Source organism: Macaca nemestrina, chromosome 14, assembly GCF_043159975.1.
Source record: "Macaca nemestrina isolate mMacNem1 chromosome 14, mMacNem.hap1, whole genome shotgun sequence".
In the NCBI taxonomy this organism is placed as follows: Eukaryota; Metazoa; Chordata; class Mammalia; order Primates; family Cercopithecidae; genus Macaca; species Macaca nemestrina.
The window spans coordinates 85,482,908-85,505,172 of NC_092138.1; the positions used below are offsets into that span (position 1 = coordinate 85,482,908).

Genomic DNA, 22,265 nt, shown 5'->3' on the forward strand with positions numbered 1-22,265 from the left:
TAGATTAAATGACTATCAATATTTTTCCTTTAGAGAACTGGTACTATGACTTTTGCAGATACTTGGTTTTTAATAAATTCAGGGAAAATAATTCACTTCTCTCCCCAAGTGTAAAAATATTTTGTTCTTATCACCCCCAGGAGTAGAGTGAGAACTGAATTTCAGAAGGCCATCAATACATACATTCTGGTTCCCCACCGGGAGGGAAATTTTTGAGTCTGATATTTTAGAGGAAAGCCTTACCCCCTCTCCCTTAAAGTTTGATTCTACATACAACTATCACATGGAAACAAATGAAATTTCTGGCATGTGACCCCTTTTGACCTTCGGAAATGGCAATTTAATATGGTTCAATCTAGTATCATTGACTGAGCACCAACAGCAACCCTAGTTACTGTGCTGGAAAATAGAAAGTGATGGATGTGTTGAACCTTTTTGACTCCTGTGGATTGCTGTTTTGATGCGAGGCAGAAGGTGTAGTGTCAGGGAGTGACCTTGATCCAAATTCGAACTCCTCCATATACTGGCATGGGTCTTTCTGGTCTCTCTTTCTTTTACAGGGTTGTTCAATGTGAGATTAAGCTACTCAACTACGAAGTCTTATAATTCATAAAAGGAACCCTGTAGATTCTCTCCTTCCCTTCCTTTCCCTCATCTGACCAGAATGATACCATCTGTGATGTTCAGTTTAAGGTTTATTATAACCTTAAAATTAAGTTTGTTTTAAGTTTTATTATAACCATGGAAGTCAGTTGCCATTTTGCAGCCAAGTACATGGAGAATTAGATGCTTTTTTTTTTTTTTTTTTAAATCCCAAGAGGTTACCGTTAGACTTAATCTAGAAAGAAAAACAAAGGAACACATTAACAAAAGAATTGACAATTAATGTGAAAATTCTTCAGTCTTCAATGCCAGTTTATTAAGTTACATCTATTAAATATATTAACACATACAACATTTCATTTACAGAGATTAGAATTCATACACACTAGTGCCCAAAGACATGGGATGCATACCAGTTAAGTATGTATCCAACAACATACAATATGCATTTTACCTTGGGGTTGATGTTTTAACATAAAACATAAAATCAATGAAAGCACATGGGGTTTGTCACTAAAACCACATAAACACCTACACTTTACACCCCTGAAACAAAAAAAGGGGAACATTACATGCTTTAATGACTTTAAGAATAAAATCATTTGATGAAGTTCAGCTACTTTATTTATTGACACTGTGTGTCTTGTTCCTCCTGAATGTATACACTGTGAGAGTAGGACTTGCCTGTCACGTTCCCTCTCACCTCCCTAGTATCCGGGTAAGTGCTGCCATGTGACAGATGCTCAAAATAAAAATGATTTATGAATGAAGTTGAAAGACTGCTGGGCTTATTGTTAGGAGATCTAAATTCTACTTTTAGCACTCCAACTAGCTACTGTCTGGCACTGGCCACCAAGGGTGACAGGGCATGGAGGTGATGGCTCCCTCTGAGCCTGGGTTTCTTCATCCTTGAAATGATGTAACTTGGAATAAACTCTGCAGATACCGTCATCTCTAAAATTCCATGACATTTCTCTATTGGCCAAGATCTTAGGGGTATTTTGTGTCGGACACTCTCTGGACAAGTGGGAAATGATAGCGGATTACTGAACTCTTGAGAAGGCCTGCCAGGTTTGTAATGATCAACTAGAACACATGGAAGTCAATGAAAAAAAGGCCACATAATCATAGATTTGAAAAAGACCTCAGAGATCCTTTGGCTTAATCTCTCCCCTAACCTCTGTGAAGAATAGCTTCTACAAAAATCCTTGTGACAAGCCCTTTGTTTGAGTATCTCCAGGGACTGAGAAATAGCTTCCTAGAAAAATTCTATTTTGGAGTAGAAAGTTCCTTTGGGGATCAAGCCAGAGAGGGCAACCTTGTAACTGCAACTCTGTAGCCCCAGCTCTCTTCTCTGGGGAGATACAGAAGAAGTCTCCTCCCACTTCCATGTTGTCCTACAGGTATTTGAAAATACTTCTCCCATCTTTCTTCCAATCATTAAAATGAACTCTATTTGCTAAGAGTAGAGCGGTTAGAAGAGTCCAGGATTATGGTTCAGGAAGACAGCATCCTAGTTCTAGATCAGCTCTTAATTCATCATGTGGTCCTGGGCAAGTAACTTCTTCCATCCAGGCTGGTAGGGTATTTTCATCTTAAAATGGGGTGATGGAAGGGGTGGAGGCAAGTGTGTTTCAGAGCTGGGGAAGTTGTAAATGTGGTTATTAGAGAGTGACAGGGCATGGATGTGGTGGCTCTGATCCACATTCTCTCACCACTGGTGCAAAAGAATTCAAGGGTTATTAGGTTAACAGTCTACTAAATTCTCTGTAGGTCCAGCTGCCAATATGATGCAAAAATGTTAATATGCAGGATAATGATGTACACTTGAAAATTCTGCTACAAATATTAAAACACTTCTAGGACTCTGGGCCATAGGAAAGCCAGAAATCTTGAGGCAAGAGACTTTTGCATGTGTTTTTAAGGTACAGAATATAAACAGTTCTGTCCTGCAGAATTAATCCCCAATGTCACAATCATGGAAACAGAATTGGGTAAGGGCTTGGGAAAATACATTGCAAGAGAATGTTGGCAATGGCCATGCCTTGTGTACAGTGAGTTAGTTAAACTTTTATAATCCAGGGGGATTATTGACTAGCACAGAGGCGGAATTTCCTCTGGGGTGATGAGAACTGAATAGTTTAGATTGAAATGGAGCCAAGAGTTCTGGTGTGCTCTGTTATTGATTCAACCTGACATATTTCAGGGAGTGAAAAGGTACACTTTTCCCTTTTCTTACTGTAGCTTAGTAAAAAAAAAAATTAGAAATTTTAGTAGCATAAGCAATTCTGTTCTCCCAAATAGACTGAAACCATGCTAGCATCAAACTGTTAGTGATTCTGTGCATTTTGTTCATGGTCTCTGTAATTGCTGAGAAACACAGATTTTCAAAGCATTTCTGGGTCATCCATGAAGTTCTAATATTTTTAAGATTGTTGATGATCAAACTTGAGTATAGCAAATAATAACCTCTCTCTGCCTGTGACTTAAATAATGGATTCTACAAGAAAAAATGGTAACTTTGTTTTTTACCTTCTTGATTTATGGAAAACTATCCTTGAGTAGCTATTTTTTAAAAACCACTTAAACACAAATCATTTTGTTAGTCATCAGCCTTCATCAAATGGTATCCATTTTCATAATGAGAATAGATCCACGTGCCTAAAGTTAGCAAATTAATTAGCAGATACAGCCAATATAAATTAAAGAATCTGCAGACAGTAGAGGTGCTGGGAAGTTAGAATGAGCGCGTCTGAGACTAAATAATTTATCTCTGTGTCCCCAGGGCCAGTAGGTACTCAGTAAATGTTTGTGGAATTGATTTGAATTCAGCCTTTTGAGCGACATTTAACCAGCAAAGCATTTTCTCCCTAAATTTACTATTTTCTAAAGCATGCTTCCTCCTCCCTCCCAAACCCTGAATATACCCCATTAACCCCTTTTAGGGAAACATCACATGATCTTAAAAGCATTTTCCCACCTCACTTTTGAAAACAGTGCACTAATTTTTGCTATGGAGGTAATGCCTTGGGAACAGAGGTTCTGACATGAGCCATATTAGGAACGTCTGACTGTGCCTTTCTGTAAAAAATATACTGTACTGTACAGAATTTAACAAAATCAGCAGTAAAAACTTGAGCTATGATACATTCTTTAAAAAACAAGCTTATGACAGGAGCCAAATAAATACACAGCAAAAAATTTCCCAAAGCCTCAATTGTCTTCGAATATCAGGAAATTCCTGTCTTGGGATAAATTTCCAGATCCACCAGATCACCTACAGAACAGTGGGCAGGTTTGAGCAGGCCACTCTTCTGTGCAAATCTCCTCCTGCATACCCAAGCTGCTTGGTGCTCTCATGCACCATGAAGACTGGTTCAGAAAGAACATTTTATGCTTTTAATGGGTGTTAGTTCTGATCATGGAGCTAGACTAGAGTTATTGAGGAAACATTCTTGATCTACCAATAAATATTGTCCTAGGAATTGGTTGAGGGAATATTCTCTCGTCAAGCAAGTTTTGGAGTTACTGAGAAATCTTTCTTTTCTGCTTTAAGTCAAGGGTAATTCCCCCATCTGAGATGCCCTTTCCCTGTGGTCATCTGGGGCCCCCCCAGTTTCTTCCAGGCTTCACTTCCTCTATGAAGACTCTGGTGAGCCAGGTGGAGGTGACCACACTCCTCTGTGCTCCCACTGAGTCTGTGCTGACTGTTTTGAGAAACTGAAGGCAAGAAAAAAGCCTGGTTTAAGTTAGCCTAGCAGAGGGTAGAAAATATATTTAGAGCCTTAACCTCCAAACTGAGAAATCAGAAATTAATTTTTATTTAATTATAACTCAAGAAATACTGATCAAGTACTCCTACTACACTGGACACTCTGCTCAGGAGCCTCTCAAATGCATCTCTGCCTCTACAGTCTACTGGAAACCAGCATGAGAGTGATTTTGGTGCCAGATTTGCTCTCAGACTCATCTGTGAGGTCTCCCAGAATAGGAAGTATTTATAATAGGGTCATATCATGCCAAAATGCTCAGATGGCACAGAATGCATGAAGTTAACATGTTTCATTCTCATGAGCTCATTTGCTCCTTGGAAACAAATGGGCAGATTCCTGCTTTACAGGCAAGTCAACAAAGGCTAAGAGAACAGAGCTGCCTCTCCTGCCCTTGACGTATTAGCATAGGAAACTCATACAGACTAGAGGATATGAACCCACTGAAACACAGAAGGGACCTCCGCAATGTCCAGCCTCTCCTCCAGGGAAGGTCTTGGCTCATTGGCTAATCCCATATGTAAATCCCTTTGAATATTTTAAAGGGAAAATACCCACATAATACTCTGTATATAAAGTTGCAAATCAAACCTCAAAGATCTAGGTTAACTTCTTCAGATTTTGTGATTGACTTCTTTTTTCTTCTCCCCCAGGGAATAAGTCCATTGTCTCCCAGCATCCAATGAGTTGGCAGTATATAGTTGATCTAGTTAACTAGGTGTCTGCCTTCAGGTTTCTTCAGGGAACTAATCAGCTGGCTATCCACAGTCAGTTGGCTATCTTCCACAGTCAGGAGAGTGCCACAAATCTGATGTAACAGTTTCAGATGATATTTTCTAAAGACTTGGAGTTATTATTTTATTTTTTATTTTTTAGAAAGAGTTTTGCTCTTGTTACCCAGGTTGGAGTGCAATGGTGCGATCTGGGCTCACCATAACCTCTGCCTCCCCAGTTCAAACAATTCTCCTGTCTCTGCCTTCTGAGTAGCTGGAATTACAGGCATGTGCTACCACGCCCGGCTAATTTTGTATTTTTAGTAGAGACAGGGTTTCTCCATGTTGGTCAGGCTGGTCTCAAACTCCTAGCCTTAGATGACCCACCCGCCTTGGCCTCCCAAAGTGTTGGGATTACAGGCGTGAGCCACCATGCCTGGCCAAAACTTGGAGTTATTCTTTAGAGTATGCTGACTGATATTTGATCAGGAAGCATCTAGTGGTGTTCATGTAAGTTTTGAGTGAAGTCTGTCTTGTTTTTCATAGTGTCTTCTGGGTTAAGGTAGCACCCAGAACATAATAGGTGGTCAAGAAAACTCGGCTGAATACAAGCAACTGTTGTATTTTTGATATACACGTAAAACTCATCCTTGCTTATTTTGATATCTGTGTATATAATCAAAAGAAAGGTAGCTTTTCTCATATGCTGTAGATGACATGAAAAGCAACTCCTTCTGTGAGAGCATTCATGAGACATACCAACTCTCTGTTAATTTTTTTAGGCAAGGCATGAAAGTATGCGGAAAAATTGGTGAAGGATTTTGCCTCTGAAGGTTTATACTGTTTTCTAGAGCTTTCCTTGGACTTCCTTCAAAGCTCCTGAATTGAAGCAAATTTATGATCAAATTGAACAATAACTGGACCACTGGTGACCATTGTGTAGCAGGAAGGTGTTGAAATATTTCTCTTTCAATCCTGACCTGAGTAGATCATCCATTCGTTTAGTGATCAGTGTCTTAATATTTAGAAACTCACCAATCCTCCAACCCACCATAATAATATATTTGCTCTCTTCAGCCTTTTTCCAGTTAGTACTTTCATCAGTAAGGCACATGAAGTGTGAAATTTTGGGCCCCAAATTTCATAGCTAAACCATTGTCCCTGCGGAATGCCCCCTACTCCCGGCCCCAAGAAAACCCCTGGTTGTAATTACATTTGAACGAAGAAAATTAGGAACTCGGTGGCAGAGGACTTCACATAATGATATTTGCTCTCCTCCTATAGTAAGAAGGCTCCAAAGAAGGTTTTATCTTCTTTTGTGTAATCCACCAAAGAGATGTCACTGACGTTCACCATGAGCTTGTCCCCTTCTTGCAAGGAGAACATGGCTCCGAGGTAGATGGGCTGGAACCAGTTACTGCCTACTTCACACACAGACTTGGTCCCCATGAGGAGCTGGGTTGGCTCAGGGTAGCTGTCTGTTACCTTGGTGATGACCACAGTGATGGAGTCTGGCTTATTTGGTCGGCCTGCTTGTCTGATTTCACTGCACTCAGAGGTCATCCCACGGAATGTGACCTGGGAGTAAACGAAGTAGTCTCCCGACTCTGGGATCAGCAGGAATTTGTTGGTATAGTTCATTCGGTTCTTGGTGAAGGCCAGGCCTAGTTCATGTTCCCAGTGCAGAGCTGGGAACTGATTTTTTAAGTGCTGTGTGGGAGTTTGTCTCACAACTGCAAAGACAAGAGAGAGGATTAATTTGCTCATTTGGAAACTGTAGACTTTGCTAAAAAAGGGTCTCATCATTTTCAAAAAAGACTAAAGTGATCGAATATACCTAACAGCTAAAAACTGCTTTGGGGAGGAACGAATGAAGAATATGTGACTGGACAAACATATTTGTTCAAAGAGAATAGTATCTTGGACTAGTGACCTGGGGCAAATTACTTTGTCTTTCTGAGACTCAGTGGTCTGACCTGAAAATTTTTAATTTTACCCGAGACCTATGATCCTGGAGAACAGTGAAAGTTAAGGAATCCCCCTATTCTTCTGTGTTTAGGAAAATGGCTTGCTGCAAGAATTATCCTTTCCCAAATGACTCCAATAAAACTAACGAATGCCTCTCTTGTTTACCTATGACAAGGCCAGGCACCAGACCTTTCAAATTCCCATTCTTTGCCCTGTGAGTAATTGACTGAACTGTTTTATCCCCATTCATCAATTGGAACAAAACACTTGTCTTACAGGCATAAGGTAAGTGATAGAAACTTGGCATCTCCCTGGTCCTAATCCTCACTCAGAGCTCACCACAAATAATTTCCTCTTAGTCAAATGATAACACCAATGTCTTGGGCCACAAGGATATCCCCCTGCAGATTGCAAATTTTCTTATAGGTCAGGAGGGTATGCTTCCTTTTTAACCTTCTAGGTTTTCAATGGATTCTAACATATCCTTCTGTACTGTCTTGCTCTTTCCTCTGGAGTCTCAGAGGTATAGGAACTCTAGGTATGAGGTGCATGGGATTTCTACACTAGACTTGGAAAGTTGGCCAACTGGTGATAGTATGGAATTTCTCTTGATTTCCATACACCGATGAAAATTCTTTGGAAACACCTCCCTGAAGGTAAATGTTTAGTTACATCATCTTGAATAGGGCACAGATGAACTAGATAAATTGGCAACTCTGGGGACTTTTTGTCTGTGACCAGATCCAGAATTACTTGCAGGTCTTAGTTGGAGAGAAGCCATTTCTGAATGACTCAGTGTATAAATGAGAGAGAGAGACAGGAGAGAAGGAAAGAGGGCTGATAGAATCTGAAAGAAAATGTCCAAGAGATATGGGCCTTTGGACCACCCACAGGGAAGAAGACATCCAAAAAACCCTCCACTGAGACACCTGCACTCACATGCTTATTGCAGCACTATTCACAATAGTAAAAATATGGAATCAACCTAAGTGTTCATCAACAGATGAGTGGATAAAGAAAACGTGTGTGTGTGTGTACACACACACATATGTATACACACACACACACACACACACACTGGAATATTGAGGGGAGGAGTCTCTTACCAAGGAATGTAGTTTTCAGTTTAAGCCCCTAGAATGAATTTTGCTAAACTGCTGAAAGAAATCTCAGGATTCTGGCCCATGGTCTCCCGTAAAACACAGCAGGGAGGCTTACCTGTCAGGTGTGCCCTTGGCTTATCTCCATCTGCTCTAAGAGGTGCATCTGTAAGAAAAGGAGAAATGTGCTTCATATGAGACAAAGGGTGACTGAAATGAAGATGGCCCTTTGTGAGTTGCACGGTGCCTATGATAGGAGAGAAACCTTGATCTCTTCCAGCTTGGTCCAGTGCCACTCCTTGCAGGATTTTGGATTGGAATGTGGCACCTGCAGCAAGCACCAACAAGAACAGGAAGACTCAGAAGAAAGAGTCTTGAACACAAATGAATCTTGGCCCCATGGGTTTGGGCAAGTTTATCTAGCCTGTCTGAGATGCTGTTTTCTCATCTCATCTAAGATGGGCACAGTATAGATGGAGGTGCTTAGCATGAACTTTGCACATGGCCAATGCTCAATAAAGCACAACCCACTGCTCCTTCCCTCAAACTTCCTTCATGGGAGTGAACTGGCTTTTTGCCTTCTTCCATGGTCCCTTTAACTATATTCACTGAATAGATGACCCAAAAGAAATGGGACGAGGAGTGGATGGGAACTATTCTTTAGCTATATGACCTTGGTGGATCCTTTTCCCTTTCTGGGCCTCTGTTTGCCTATTAGTTCTGGAGAAGACCTTAGAATTTCCCTTTGATTATCAGAAACTATTATGTTGGATTAGGCATGGTCTAATTGCAGTTATAAATATGGTATTGCTGATGATAAAAAGCAAAAATCGGTTGCATACTTTTGATGTGCTAGACATTGTTTTAACCCCTTTATAGGAATTATCTGATTTAATTCACATTAACCCTGTGGAGTAGGATCTAGCATAACCATTTTTACAGGTGAGTAAATGCAGGCAGAGACAGGTGAAATTGTTTTCCCAAAGTCACACTGCTAGTAGCTTCCAGAGTTGGGGTTTGAGTTCAGGCCATCAGCTCCACAGTCCACGCACTTGGCCATGGTGCCATTTTGCCTTCTTCGTGCCTGCAGCGGAGCCTCACTTCTCCTCTGGATTTGCATCCCTCAGCTTAGCAACTTATACTTAAAGACTCATCTCTGAACTTCCTACATATAGAACCACTAGAAATGTTCTTGTTCCCCACAAGGAAAGGCATTGAAGATGAGCATACTTACAAACTTGCTGATGTGAAGGTGCAAACTCCTGTCCTTTTAGATCCTATTGGGAAAGAAAGCATAGTTTAGACCAACTGTGGTCCTTTTGATCCCAACACTCACACAGCTGCCCATAGCACAGGTATGATTACAAAGCTTCTGCTGCCCAGCCTGGGTACTCTGTGATGAGGGAAATGAGAATGAAAATATTTTTGTTGATGGGAATCTTGCCTCTCTGCTGTCCACTTTCCTCCCCTGACACTTCTAATGACCTTCCTCTCTTTTAGGCTTGTCTTGAAGCTCAACTTTAAGGTTCTTTTTTTGAGAGCTTTTCCTGTTCTATTCTAGGGGAACTCAGCACCTTGTCTATGCTTTTGTTATTTGAACAAATAATGGCACTTGCTTTGTTTTCTTTTCTCTACCATAATTTAAAAACTGGGACTCTTCTTAAAAATGATACAGAAAAGGAAATAATGACTATATTCTTTTCATCAGCCTCAACAATTCTTCCTTGTTTCTATGCAATACATAAAGACTTTTTAAATGACTGCTACCCTAGTTTGTGAGCTATTTCAGATACCACATGATGGTGGAAGAGTAAATGCCTTGGAGACAGACAGATCTGAATTTAAATCTTTGTTCTATCATTTATTAACAATATGATCTTGAGCAAGACTTTTCCTCTCTGAGCTTTGGTGTCTTTATTTCTAAGGTGGGAATAATAACACACTTAGCCTTAAATTACTCATAGGATTGAGGTGAAGAGCAAATCAGAAAATCTATGAGTCGGTGCAAAGAATGCATGGATAATGAAGGAACCACCACTCACATACCTGAGCATAAAGCTTAATAGCAAAAGTATGCTCTTAGCTTAGAAATAATATCATGCATTGGACTATTATACATGGTTGATGGGAATATAAATTAGTATAGCCACTATGGAAAATAGTATGGAATTTCTCAAAAAAACTAAAAATAGAACTACCATACAATCTAGCAATCTCACTACTGGGTATGTATTCAAAAGAAAAGGAATGAATATATCAAAGGGATACTTGCACTTACATGCTTATTGCAGGACTATTCACAATAGTAGAGATATGGAATCAATCTGATACACATCTCTATCAAGATATAGATGGAAGGATAAAGAAAATGTGGTACATATAAACAATGGAATACCATTTGGCATAAAAAATGAAATCATCTTATTTGCAGCAACATGGATAGAACTGGAGGTCATTATGTTAAGTGAAATAAACCAGACATAGAAAGACACACTTTGCATGTTCTCATTGATATGTGGGAGCTAAAAGAGTTGGTCTCATGGGGGTAAAGAGTCGAATGACAGACAATAGGGGCTGGGAAGGGTGGGTGAGTGGGAGAAGACGGGGATGAAGTGAGGTTAGACAATGGGTACGAATGTACAGTTTGATAGAAAGTTTAAGTTCTAATGTTTGATAGCAGAGTATGGTGACAATAGTTAGCAACTATATATTACACTGTACATTTCAAAGTAGCTAGAAGAGAAAACTTCAAATGTTCCCAACACATAGAAATGATAAATACTCAAAGTGATGGATACCCCTCAATACCCTGACTTGGTCATTACACATTTTACATATGTAAAAAAAATCACATGTACCCCACACATATATAAAATATTATGTATCAATAAAAATAAAAATAAAGCAAAATTTATGATATTAAAAAAAGCCTTCTCTAATATGATTTCGACTCAACCCAATCTTCTGATTTGGTTTTTGTTGCTACACAATCTCCACTAATAGAGTGATCCTCTTATTATATGAACACTTGATCTATTTTACGTCTCAAAATGTGTGTATCGTGAGTGTATAATCAGGTTCTATGATTTCCATATCTGCAGATTCAACCAACTGTGGATCAAAAATATTTGAAAAAAATTACAACCATGAAAAATAATGCAAATAACAAACAATATAGCATAGCAACCATTTATATAGCATTTACACTGTATTAGGTATCACAATTAGTCTACAGATGATTTAAAGTACATAGGAGGATGTGACTAGGTTATGTGCAAATACTATGCATTTTATATCAAGGACTTGAGCATCTGTACATTTTGATATCCATTGGGGTCCTGAAATCAATCCCCGTGGATGCTGAGGGAGGACTGTCTCATGAATGAGGAACTGTGTGTCTGTGTGAGTGTGAGAGAATACAGCTCCATCAGTGGGGAGACTATATTGACGTGTTTTAGCATCTGTGCACGTGTTTGTGGTGTGGCATCATATGTTTGGATGTCTTGCTATCTGCCTGTGTAATCATGTGGATTTAATTGTGTCATTGCTGAGCCTAGGTCTATGAGCAGGTCTGCGATATCAGTGATCTTGTTAGAGCTGGGACATGCAGCCTTTTTTCACTCCCAGGTCATGCTACCTAACCTCTACTAGAAGCCCCTTGAGGGCAGAAATCTTGTCTTTGAATGACTAACTGACTTTATGGTCTCTCCAGCCCCTTTCCGTCCACTTCTCAATTCTGTTAAAGCCACCATTACTGCTTTCTCTCAATTACCAGTCCTGAAATTTTCTTTTTTTCTTCTTCCACAAAACCAAGGGCTGTCACTTCTATTTTGCTGTGTTTCTCATGGGGTTTCAATTCCAGGCCTTGGCTTGCTGCTCTTCTGGATTCTTTCATCAGCCCCTGGCAGGGTCTTTGTACTTCTGTTTTCTCCTTTTCCTTGATCTATTTCCTGGCCGGCCTTCAGAGGGCTTTTTCTAAAGCATCACTTTGTCTAGATACTATGCTGCTCATAAACCTTCAATGACTCCTCATGGCCCTTCAGACCCAGTCCAATCTCATTTTGTCTTGGCATTCAAAGTCCTAACTTATCATCCCAGTATTGCTATCCATTATTTACTTCTCTCTAAGCTCTCTGTGTTCCAAGCCATGAGAGGCAACCACTGTGAATTGATTCAAGGTATCTGAAGAAACAGAGTAAGTGTAGTTACTTTATTGAATGAGTATTCATTCAATAAAGACTCTGGGACACAAAGACCTGGCCCAGAAATGGGAGAATCAGAAGAAATTGCCCCTGAACAGAGTCTTGCAGGTCTTGCAGGTATTAGCCAGATGATAAAAGAGGTAATGACCATTCCAGACAAGGCCAACAGCTTGCACAATAGCAAATGCCTCAATACCCTGCATCTGTGATGTGGTGTCATATGTATGGATACGACATGTAAGGAGGCTCAACAGGACACGGGGATAGTTGGAAAACATCAAGACTTTCTGCTGGGAATTGAATACATTATGTGCATTTAGCACAGGGTCATGAGTACGGCAGTCTTTGAAAACCTAAGCCCAATTGCTGTGATCACTTATCCAGAATCAATAACTTGGATGGTCTTGAGGGAGTGGAGAAGCAGCCCAGAAATGAACTTATTCTGTAGCCTATTGTCTTCCTTGATATTGACAGAGCTGAAGGAATTGATCCTTTGACAAGGCAGAAAACTGAAGGTGGAGTTCTCAAAGAGAATCAGAGAGATCTTGATTGCATCCGCTGGTGTAGGAAAGGTACCTGCCCTGGTTGGCCTTCTTTTGATTTATTTAATTCTCTGCTGAGAAATTTTGAATATCCTGCTTGTCTTTGGCTAAGATGACACTCAGCTAAGAGTTTACAACATTCCTTCTTGACTCAGAATCCCATTGTCATTAGCATGTATCTGAGCTGTGGACACATTTCCCTGTTTGCTCTGCTGGACTTCTATAACTTGGGCACACATTTTATTTTCATATATGCATAGACAAACATGGTCCAGTGTGTCACTAAACATCTGGAGGTGGTGACTGAGCCTGTTGGCAGATGTTGAAGACTACAACATTCCAAGAGTCCACAAGAAGGACATCATTTGAAACTCTTTCTCCAAGAACAACATCTAAACCTTCCGTGCTGCTTCTCTTAGTAACAACTCTGTCTATCACAGGAGGAAAATTATTGTGAAAGGAAGCAGTAATGAATGAGGAAGAAATTTGACAGGATGGAATAATAGCTTATTTGGGAAAAGGTTTATGCACTACAATTGTCCCAATGCCTGCTCTCAGGCTGGTTCCTGGGAACACCAGGCCAATGCAATGTCTTCTGTGTTCCAGCCCTGAGTCATCTCCATCACTTGTCATTTTTCTGGGGGCACCAAAGAGATGTTGGCTCCTGAGAGGTGCTGGTCATGGCAACATTAGCCTCCAATTGAATTGACATAGTGTCTGATAGTGAAGATTATTCCTCTATACATATATTCTCAAACCACTGGCTGAGATCCAGGATCCAATTTTATTATTTATTTGTGTGCTTATGACTTTTCTCACTGTGAAAATTCAATCTGCCTACATGTGGGGACCTATATTCCTAGTGCCTCAGACAGTGCCTGGCACTTTTGCCAGATTATCCAACTGGCAAAATGCACAGATTGTCAGGCATCAGGAAGACAGAGGCAGACAAAGAGAGTCAGAGAGGGGCTGAGGATGCAGTGACTTCAGCCAGAGTTTTACAATCCAAAAATCTAGGAAAGACAACTTTTTGTTCCTATTAAAAATGTTTGTCGTTTAGTACTAGGGCCTCTAAAGGTCTTCATCATGCTCTGTGTGGAGCATAGCTGTGGCTCTAGAAAGATTTGTTGTAAGTGGCAAGGCTTAGCCAGGAGCCAGAGTCAGAAAAAGCAAATGTGTATGGCCATGGGAATGCATCTCAGAGGGAGATGGGATGCTTGCTCCCACCAGCATATGTTAGGCCCAGCAAAAAACAGCTGGTACTTCCCTTGGTCTACCCTCCTTAGTTCTTGTAGGTCAGGGAACTTTTCCTCTCATTTGCTTTTTTTTTTTTTGTATGTTGACTGGTAATCCCTGACTCCAACTAACCATGGTCTGTTACTATAGGTATTTTTGGAATTACTTTAATTGTTTAAATTGAGTAGAAGAAAGCAGAAAGAGGAGATTGAAGTTTAGTTGAATGCTTCCCAGGTGCCAGGTCCTGTATTGGGCATTTATGTGTCTGCCTCATCTAATACTCCAGTTACTTTTAAAGGAGGGGTCAGCATCACCTTTTTGTGGCTTAGAATGGCATGAAAAGAGGTTAAGCAACTGTCCGAGGTCAAAGAGTGCATGGAGGGCTTGGGATCTGAACCTTTAGAACAAGTACAGACCCTGGCACATATTAGGAGCTTCATAAACATTAGCTGAATGTACAATAGATGAACGAGCCTGAAGCAAGATAGTCTTTGGGATTTCCTGGCATTTCCCCAGAAAAATCCCCTAAGTGTATTTTAACTAATGATCCATGTAGCCTTTCCTCTCAGGTACTATAGTCACTCTCTATCTCTATTCACAAACAGGGAGAGATATTCATCTCTTGCTGTCGTAAATGCTGTAATTGCAAAGGCATAAATGTTTTATGATCCAAAACATCCTCCCAGCACTTCCAGGAGAAATATGCAGAAGTTTGCCTCTTTGCCTCTTCCTTTTGCTTCTCCCTGTTTATACTTGCACAAAGATAATGCCAACCTGGAAATGTTTTATTCTGAGGTCATTTCATTTCATCATCCTCCAAGGTGCCCTGGATAGGGCTTTATGTGCAACGTTCAGCACAGTGCAAAGCAACGATGCTGGTGTTTACAGCTGAGCAAATTTGGAAATTCCAGCTCCATTATTTCCTGGTGCTCTGATTTTGACATGTCACTTGACCTCAATGGAACTGTTTCCTCATCAATAAAAGCAGACAATAATTCTTTCCTCCCAGGTCTATTGTGATGGCTCAGAAAGGCCACATACATAAGGTTGATTTTCCTTCTTTCTTTGGGCTCAGTGTATGATTGTAGGCTGTATTGTTGGTTCTGCACATCCTCCTTTTGGTCTTACGACTTCAGTTGTACAAGAAGTCACCCTTGTATCTCTTTATCACAAGGAGTAGATTTGGATGCTTTAGGAGCTCTGGGAGGCATCTGCTTTTCACCAAGGACAGACATTCGATAGGCTTCCTCAGGCTTTTGAACTTCTGCCCTTTCAGAACGCAAATGGGTTGAGGGAATGGAATTTATGCCCTACCCACTTCACATCCCCCGCTTGTTGCTGCTGTCAGCTACAAGGAGGGGTCAGGCTGGGAGATGACCTCTTGTAGCCAGTGTGTGGTCTGCAGTGTGTGCTCCATTGGGTGGGGATGCAGGAGCTCTCCAAGCTGCCCTGGCACTCAGCAATATGTTCACTTTAAATGGATTCTGCCGTTACCAGCTGCAATATGTTCACGTTCAATATTCAATATGTCTGGCATTACCAGCTGCAATATGTTCACGTTGAATGGATTCTGCCGTTATCAGCTGCAAGCTGCCCGGATGTCCGAGATTCACAGCCAGGCTTGCTCGCCCTTCCTGCCTCTGCGCTTCCTCAGTGCACCTTCACTGCTTCTGGTTTCCCTTCCTTTTGCCCACAACCTGACTTTGGAGTGAATATCTTCCAGGTATGCTGATGCTTCCTGGGGTTACAGCAGGGGAATCTTCATCGAGCGATTAGAGGTCTGCAATTTATAAAGTACTTTTATCTCAACTACCTGTTTGTTTTCTCTAGACAAGACTGAAAGAGATTATCATGATCCATCATCCTTCCGAAAGAGGAAACAACTTGAGTGAGATAAGAGGGCTCATCCCAGGTGGAGTGGGGATGGGGGAGGGAATCACGTCTGCTGAGCATCTACTCTTTGACAGCAGCTTTCTGGACATTTTGCAGAATTCTCACCCTAGTGCTATATAGAAAGTGTATTAATCTCCTCATTTTATAGACAGCGAGTCTATGTCCCAGGGAGATCTAGTACATTGCTTGCCCTTCCAACCCTCCCTCCATCCAGAAAACACTTAGTGCTTTCTGTGTGCCAGGTACAGATAGGTGCCCACAGGGGAGGAAGAGGACTGGCATTTATTGAGCACTTAATATGGGGTAGGCGCTTTTCATAGTTAAACCCTCCTGCCTATTCCAGGAGGTGAATACTTGGTTGGACTTATTCCCAGAGGCAGACAACATGGTGATTAGGATAAATATATAGAGTGGATTTAAATCTTAGTGTCACATTCTTTAACTGTGTCGCTGGGCACATTGTTTAGCCTTTCTAAACCTCAGCTTCATCATCTCTAAAATGTGGATAATAATAGTAGTTTCCTCATTGTGCGATTTCCATTGTTAACTGAGATGATGCATGCAGTATTGATAGCAAACAAGTATTGCACATGTTTACCTACCAGATACCATGCTAGATGCTTTATAGGTGTGATCTCATGTACTTGTCTCAAAACCTTTAATATGAAAAAATTTAGCGTGGTTTCTGCTATATAATAAGTTATTAAGAAGTCGCAGCTGTGATGTGGTGGAGCCACGGCTTTTCCTCAAGTCTGTGTGACTCTGAAGCCCAAGCCATCACTACAGGACCCTATTGGTCTGATTGGAGACCAGGAGGCCTCAGTGGGGAAGAATGGTTCAGGGAATAAAAGTCATGAGCATTGTAGAGATTTTCAGGAAGGTGTGGAAGTGAGGTTGGAGGAAACCAAGGAGAATGTGGGGAGAGTGTGCAGATGATGCTAGAAGTGGGACTGAAAAGGGAAGGACTGAAAAGGTTGGGCAGTGGTTAAATGCTGGGCAGGAATGCCTCCTATGGCATCCCTGAGGATACATTGTGTGGTACTGAGTGCCACTGCTGGGCTTGGGCTGAATCACCTTGGTGCATTCTGCTTTGCCTGCACAGACTCCATGTGCCAGAACTGTGTCCAGAGAGGATGGAAACCTGGTCTCAGGGGACCTGGGCCAGAGTAGGGCCTGTGGACCCAATCTGAGGGCAGTGGAAGATACTGTAGGGCCCAAAGAATACCCAGCCTACAGGGCTGTCAAGTGCAGCCAGGTAAAGAATGGATTGAGAAATTAGTGGGGGTTGGGAGGCAAGACCTGGGTGGGGAATGAAACACAGAGACAGCTCATAAACATGGACCAAGAATCCCTCTAGCATCAACACCTACTCTCTGGCCAGGCGACGGCAAATTCCAGGGCAGGTGGAGAAGTTGTCCTCTATGATGTAATTTCCCTGAGCAGGGAAATTCCCTGATCATAATAAAAATAATTGTTAACATTTACTAATCCCTCACTCCATGACAGACATTGCAAATACTTTATTTGTAATTATCCCCATTTCACACATAAAGAAGCCGAGGCCCGAAAGAGTTAAAAGTAACATGGTTAAGAAGTGTCTAGGCCAGAATTCAAACTGGGTTTTAACTTTCAACCCTCAGCTCTTCCAAGATACATTTGCCTAATATTCTGCAGAAATCTAAAGGTCCTACCAGGTTTTATTATTTCTATACTTTTTTTGTATAGGTAGCGTACACATTTTGTATGAAAGAGGCTAGGTTTATAAAAGACTCCCTCCTTCCCTTGTTGACAAGCCGCCCAGTTTTCTACCTGGATGCTGGCAGAATTACCAATTTCTTTTGTGCTCTTCCTGAGATATAATATGTATTTACAAACATGTTCATATCAGTAAATATTTTCATAAAATGAGTGTACCATATTATATATACTGTTATGTACTTTTTTTTTTTTCCAGTTAACTTGTGTGTAATGGGTTGTATTTGCTTGGCTGCATAAGAGGGTAAGATATCTGTCTTTGCCATCTCTTGGTAGATTGCCTGTGATGTGCATCACATTCTGGTTTAATGCTTATTCAACAATAAAACTGTTTTCTTTCTCCACTACCTTTGTGGACAGGATTTCTAGGTTGGGAGAAGAATTTGTTTTTGTTTTTGTTTTTGAGATGGAGTCTTGCTCTGTCACCCAGGCTGGAGTGCACTGGCGCGATCTCAGCTCACTGCAACCTCCACTTCTCGGGTTCAAGTGATTCTACTGTCTCAGCCTCCTGAGTAGCTGGGACTACGGGCACCTGCCACCACGCCCGGCTAATTTTTGTATTTTTGGTAGAGACAGGGTTTCACCATGTTAGCCAGGATGGTCTCGATCTCCTGACCTCATGATCCACCTGCCTCGGCCTCCCAAAGCGCTGGGATTACAGGCGTGAGCCACTGCGCCTGGCCAGACTTTGTTTTTAATTGTATTTCTGTAACATAAGCATGCTGTGCTAGCTCTCTGATTCTTAATTCTCTCTTTGGAAAAACACAGGTAGCCTCACTTTCTGCTGGGCCAGGAGTTCTCGATGGGTGACTCTACGGGTGACATAAGATTTGCCGTGTGAAGTTCCTCACTGGGAGAGGGGTGAGGCTCAGTAACTGGTATAGTTGTAGTAATAGTTTTCTCCATGGTTTTACTGATCTCCTTCTTCCTTTGATCCATGGTGTGGCCACCTGGCACTTGAAACAGCACAAACATGGCTGCCTGAATGCACAGGGAAGGAGGTCAGATGGTCCAGTTTCAAATCATGGCTCTGTCACCGACTAGAGGTACGGACTTGGGCAAATCTCTTCAGTCCCCTGGGCCTCAGTGTCCCTATCTGCAAAATTAGGTGCTTTAGGCTAGCTGACCTTCAAAGGCCTTGTTATCTCCAAAGACCTGCGATCATCTGACTGGTTTTTATCCATAATGGGGTCTGTGATCTGGACCTCAGACACAGCATCTAGCCCAGGTGCCTTCCTTCCCTCCTCCAGAAAGCTTTTCCTGAACCACCCCTATCCCTGTGACTGGGCCAGGAGAACATCTGGAATTCCATAGTGCCTCTCTGTTGAAATAGCCTACTTGCTGAGGCGAACATCAGATTTTCTCAGTAGTTGCCTGGTGCCTGGGGTAGAGTGATGATCACATCACAGCCACTCTGTGCATGTAGCTCTCCCCACATTTCCAACATGCACAGTGCTCCTCCTGCACACGCCTTATTGGTGCTGTCAGAGTATTGATATTAATACCCCCTTTGGAGAAAAGGAAAAAGGCTCAAAGAAATGAAGCCACATGCCTATTTTCATAGCCGGAAGTGAGCCATATTTCACTGTATGTTTACCCAAGCTCTCCTTAGTGCCTTGGTTTTCCCTCCTTGAATCCAGTCTTTTCCCATCTCCTCTGAACCATTTCTTCTCCATCAGTCCCTCCAGATCCCCTCTCAGCCCTTCCCGGGCCCTGCTCTGTCCTATGAAGCTGACTCCTGGCTCAGCTGCCCCTGGACCTTTGAGCCCTGGCTTCCTGCTGAGCCTGGTCAATGGGATTGGATTGGAGGCAGGGTGGGGGATGGGGGAGCAGTCAGCATTCCCTCCTTCCTTCTGCACTTTCGCTGCTGTTTTGGCAGTGACTGCCTTTCTCTCCAGAGCCCTTAGGTCTTCCAGGCAGGCCCTCTGCTAGGCTTTAGTTCTCTCTGGGTTTCTCTAACACTTCTCCCTCCATGTGCCCTTCGCACCAAGGCATGGTCGCTGGTTTCCCACTGTTGCTAGTCCTGGATGCTCCAGCCCTTTCAGTTCCCTTCAATCTGTCTGCATCTCAGCAAAGAGGTCCTTCTTTAAACCCCTTCAAACTCTTTAAATATTCTTCTATAAACACACTTTCTTGAGTGAGCTAGCTGTTTCTTTTCAGGACCCTGATTGCTACATGAGCCCAGCCTCACCACCATTTCCCTCTCCTTTTCTTCTGACACACTAAGAAGTTACAGAGCCTGGGCAACCCAGAGCTGCAATCATCCCCACACATCTGCTCTCCAGGAAGATGAGTTTAATGATAATGGAATGGATGGTGTCAGCCTTATTCATTTCTTGAGCATCTGCAATTGGACAGGCACAGTGATAGATTTGGCAGGGTAGCAGTGAGTAAAAAAGACCCCGTGGCTTTCTTCACTGAGCTTCCTGTCTTGTAACAGCGCATGTCTTCATCTCACCTTCTGGCTGGGCAAGTCATGGATCCTTCTTGGACTGTGACGTTCTGCTTGCTGGTTTTCTAGATAGACAAAAGTATTCCTTGCCTTCTGCTGACCAAGGGCTCTCAGACATCATCTTGGTGGCAATGGGAACATGTCATGCCTCTGGGCTTCCTTCAGACCCCAGTGCAGGTTTCTGGAGGCCACTCAGTGTCTCATTCAAGGACAACTGTCTCCTCCTGGCTAAAGAGGGACAGAGTCCCAGAGCACCAACTGGGGGCTGCAGCTTGACTTCTAGCAGAAACTGGCCCCTTGGTGGTCAAGGGGTCAAAGTCTGACTTCCCATGACCTGCGGTTCTCCTTTATCATAAACAGTGTTTCCGGGTTGTCTGTATATTTCTACATTTTACAAGCAATGGCATCTGGCTATGAACGCTGCTGCCTGAATCACAGTCTGTTTGTTGACCCTGATGGGGCAGCGAGAATTACAGATTTTCCATGGCTTACTCATGGTGTCTATGCTTTGAAGCTGGCCAGGATTGCTTAGAGACGAGGTTTCCAGTTACACCCATTGAAAACCCAATTTTTTTCCCTTTGCAATTTAATACTTTGAAGTGAAATGAAATCAGCCATCATAGATTATGAAGGGGCATTTTTAAAAAGGATATTAATGGAAAGACACATTCCTTAGGTTTTGAGGTACAACTTTGATGTTCCTAGCCAAGAATTATGCTTTCTTCTTGACACCTATCCCTGCCCCTACCATTGTTCTCCCTAGACCGTATATTCTTTTTCTGACTAGGCTTCTCCCAGGCCCCAGCAAGACCTTAGAGATAGATAATAAGGAAGGAGGTTCTTTCTTAAGCTCTAAAAAGAGAAAAAGTTCTAAACCCAAGAAAAAGAGTGGGTAAGAAATTATAGCTTCCACATATAGGAATGTGTATCTATAGCATCATGCTGTTGTGAATTCATTAGCATATAAATAAAATTGTAATATATTAGGAGACTCAGAATAATCTATCTCATTAAAAAAATTCCATTTTACATCTTACATAGAATTCTGTACAGAATTCTATATCCCAAACTGTTAACAGTGGTCAGTTATAAGAATTATGGGTAATGATAACTTTCTTCCTCTCCTTATATGTATTTTCCAACTTTTTTTCAATGACCATGTGTTAGTTATGTAATTTTAAAAGTTTTTTTCTTAAATAAAAAGAATGTTCCCAAATTACCAGTATACTATGATTATAATTATCTAACAAATATGAGGTTTAAGGTTATTCCCGTATTAAAAGAAGGGACTATTCATTCCCTAGAAATACTGAGAATAAACACCAAATTGAACCTCTCCACCCCTCCCACTCTACATTTCCTCTGCATGTAGAAACAAGAAATGTGATACACCAAGAAACTCTGTCCTCTGTCCAGAGCTGAAATAGTGGCCGCTCCCTGCAGAGAGTCCACTGATCTCCCCCAAGGTCAGAGTGGCATGTGGCTTACCTGGAGCTGCACACAGGCCTCTCCTTGGGCCCGGAGCTGGCTGACAAGCAGGTAGGTGGTGAGCCCTGCAAGGAAGGGGAGCAACACCAGGCAGCAGGTGAGAGCCCAGCATGCGCTGCTGCTCCTGGCCTTGGGCCTGCAGCTGCCGTGCTCTGGCAGCATTTCCACACTGGCTGTCTCCCCAAAGCTCAGTCCCAGATCCTCGGCCATGCTCTTGCTGCTCCTGGAGGCACCTCTGACTCCTGGGCAGAGAGAGCCCCCATTAAATAGAAGACCAGCTCTCACAGTGGGTGACTTAATCACTCAGTCTCCTCCTTCCCTTTTCCTCTCCCCTCCCCTCTTCAAGAGCACACTGTGGCCCTACCCTGCTAGAGAATGTACCGCCTACAACAGAAACCAAGTTTGGTTTAAGGAAAAAAAAAAAAAAAAAAAAAAAGAAGAAGGAGAAGAAGAAAGCTTTCCCAAGCATATTTATATACAGTATGATCATGTGCTCCTTCCTTCGTTTACAGAAGGAAGTTAGGAAAGTCCCTGAAGGAGGAG

General features: G+C 42.0%; 1 protein-coding gene across 1 annotated transcript; it reads right to left on the reverse strand.

Annotated features, from left to right (window-relative positions):
• Positions 1–888: 888 nt before the first annotated feature.
• On the reverse strand, positions 889–22,055 carry LOC105487089 (TNF superfamily member 15). The gene is made up of 4 exons (XM_011750390.3): positions 21,723–22,055; positions 9,389–9,431; positions 8,273–8,320; positions 889–6,819 (listed from the first exon to the last, which is right to left on the reverse strand). Exons 1-4 carry the CDS (start codon positions 21,930–21,932, stop codon positions 6,365–6,367), a joined length of 756 nt encoding a protein of 251 aa, XP_011748692.2. The 5' UTR covers positions 21,933–22,055; the 3' UTR covers positions 889–6,364.
• Between the last annotated feature and the right edge of the window lie 210 nt (positions 22,056–22,265).

Coding starts and splice junctions, on each gene's coding strand:
- LOC105487089 (XM_011750390.3), bottom strand. CDS start 21,932: ATGGCCGAGGATCTGGGACTGAGCTTTGGGGAGACAGCCAGTGTGGAA. Junction 8,321..9,388: donor ACCTTCACATCAGCAAGTTT/GTAAGTATGCTC, acceptor CTTTTCTTACAG/ATGCACCTCTTAGAGCAGAT. Junction 6,820..8,272: donor GCCAAGGGCACACCTGACAG/GTAAGCCTCCCT, acceptor TTGTCTTTGCAG/TTGTGAGACAAACTCCCACA.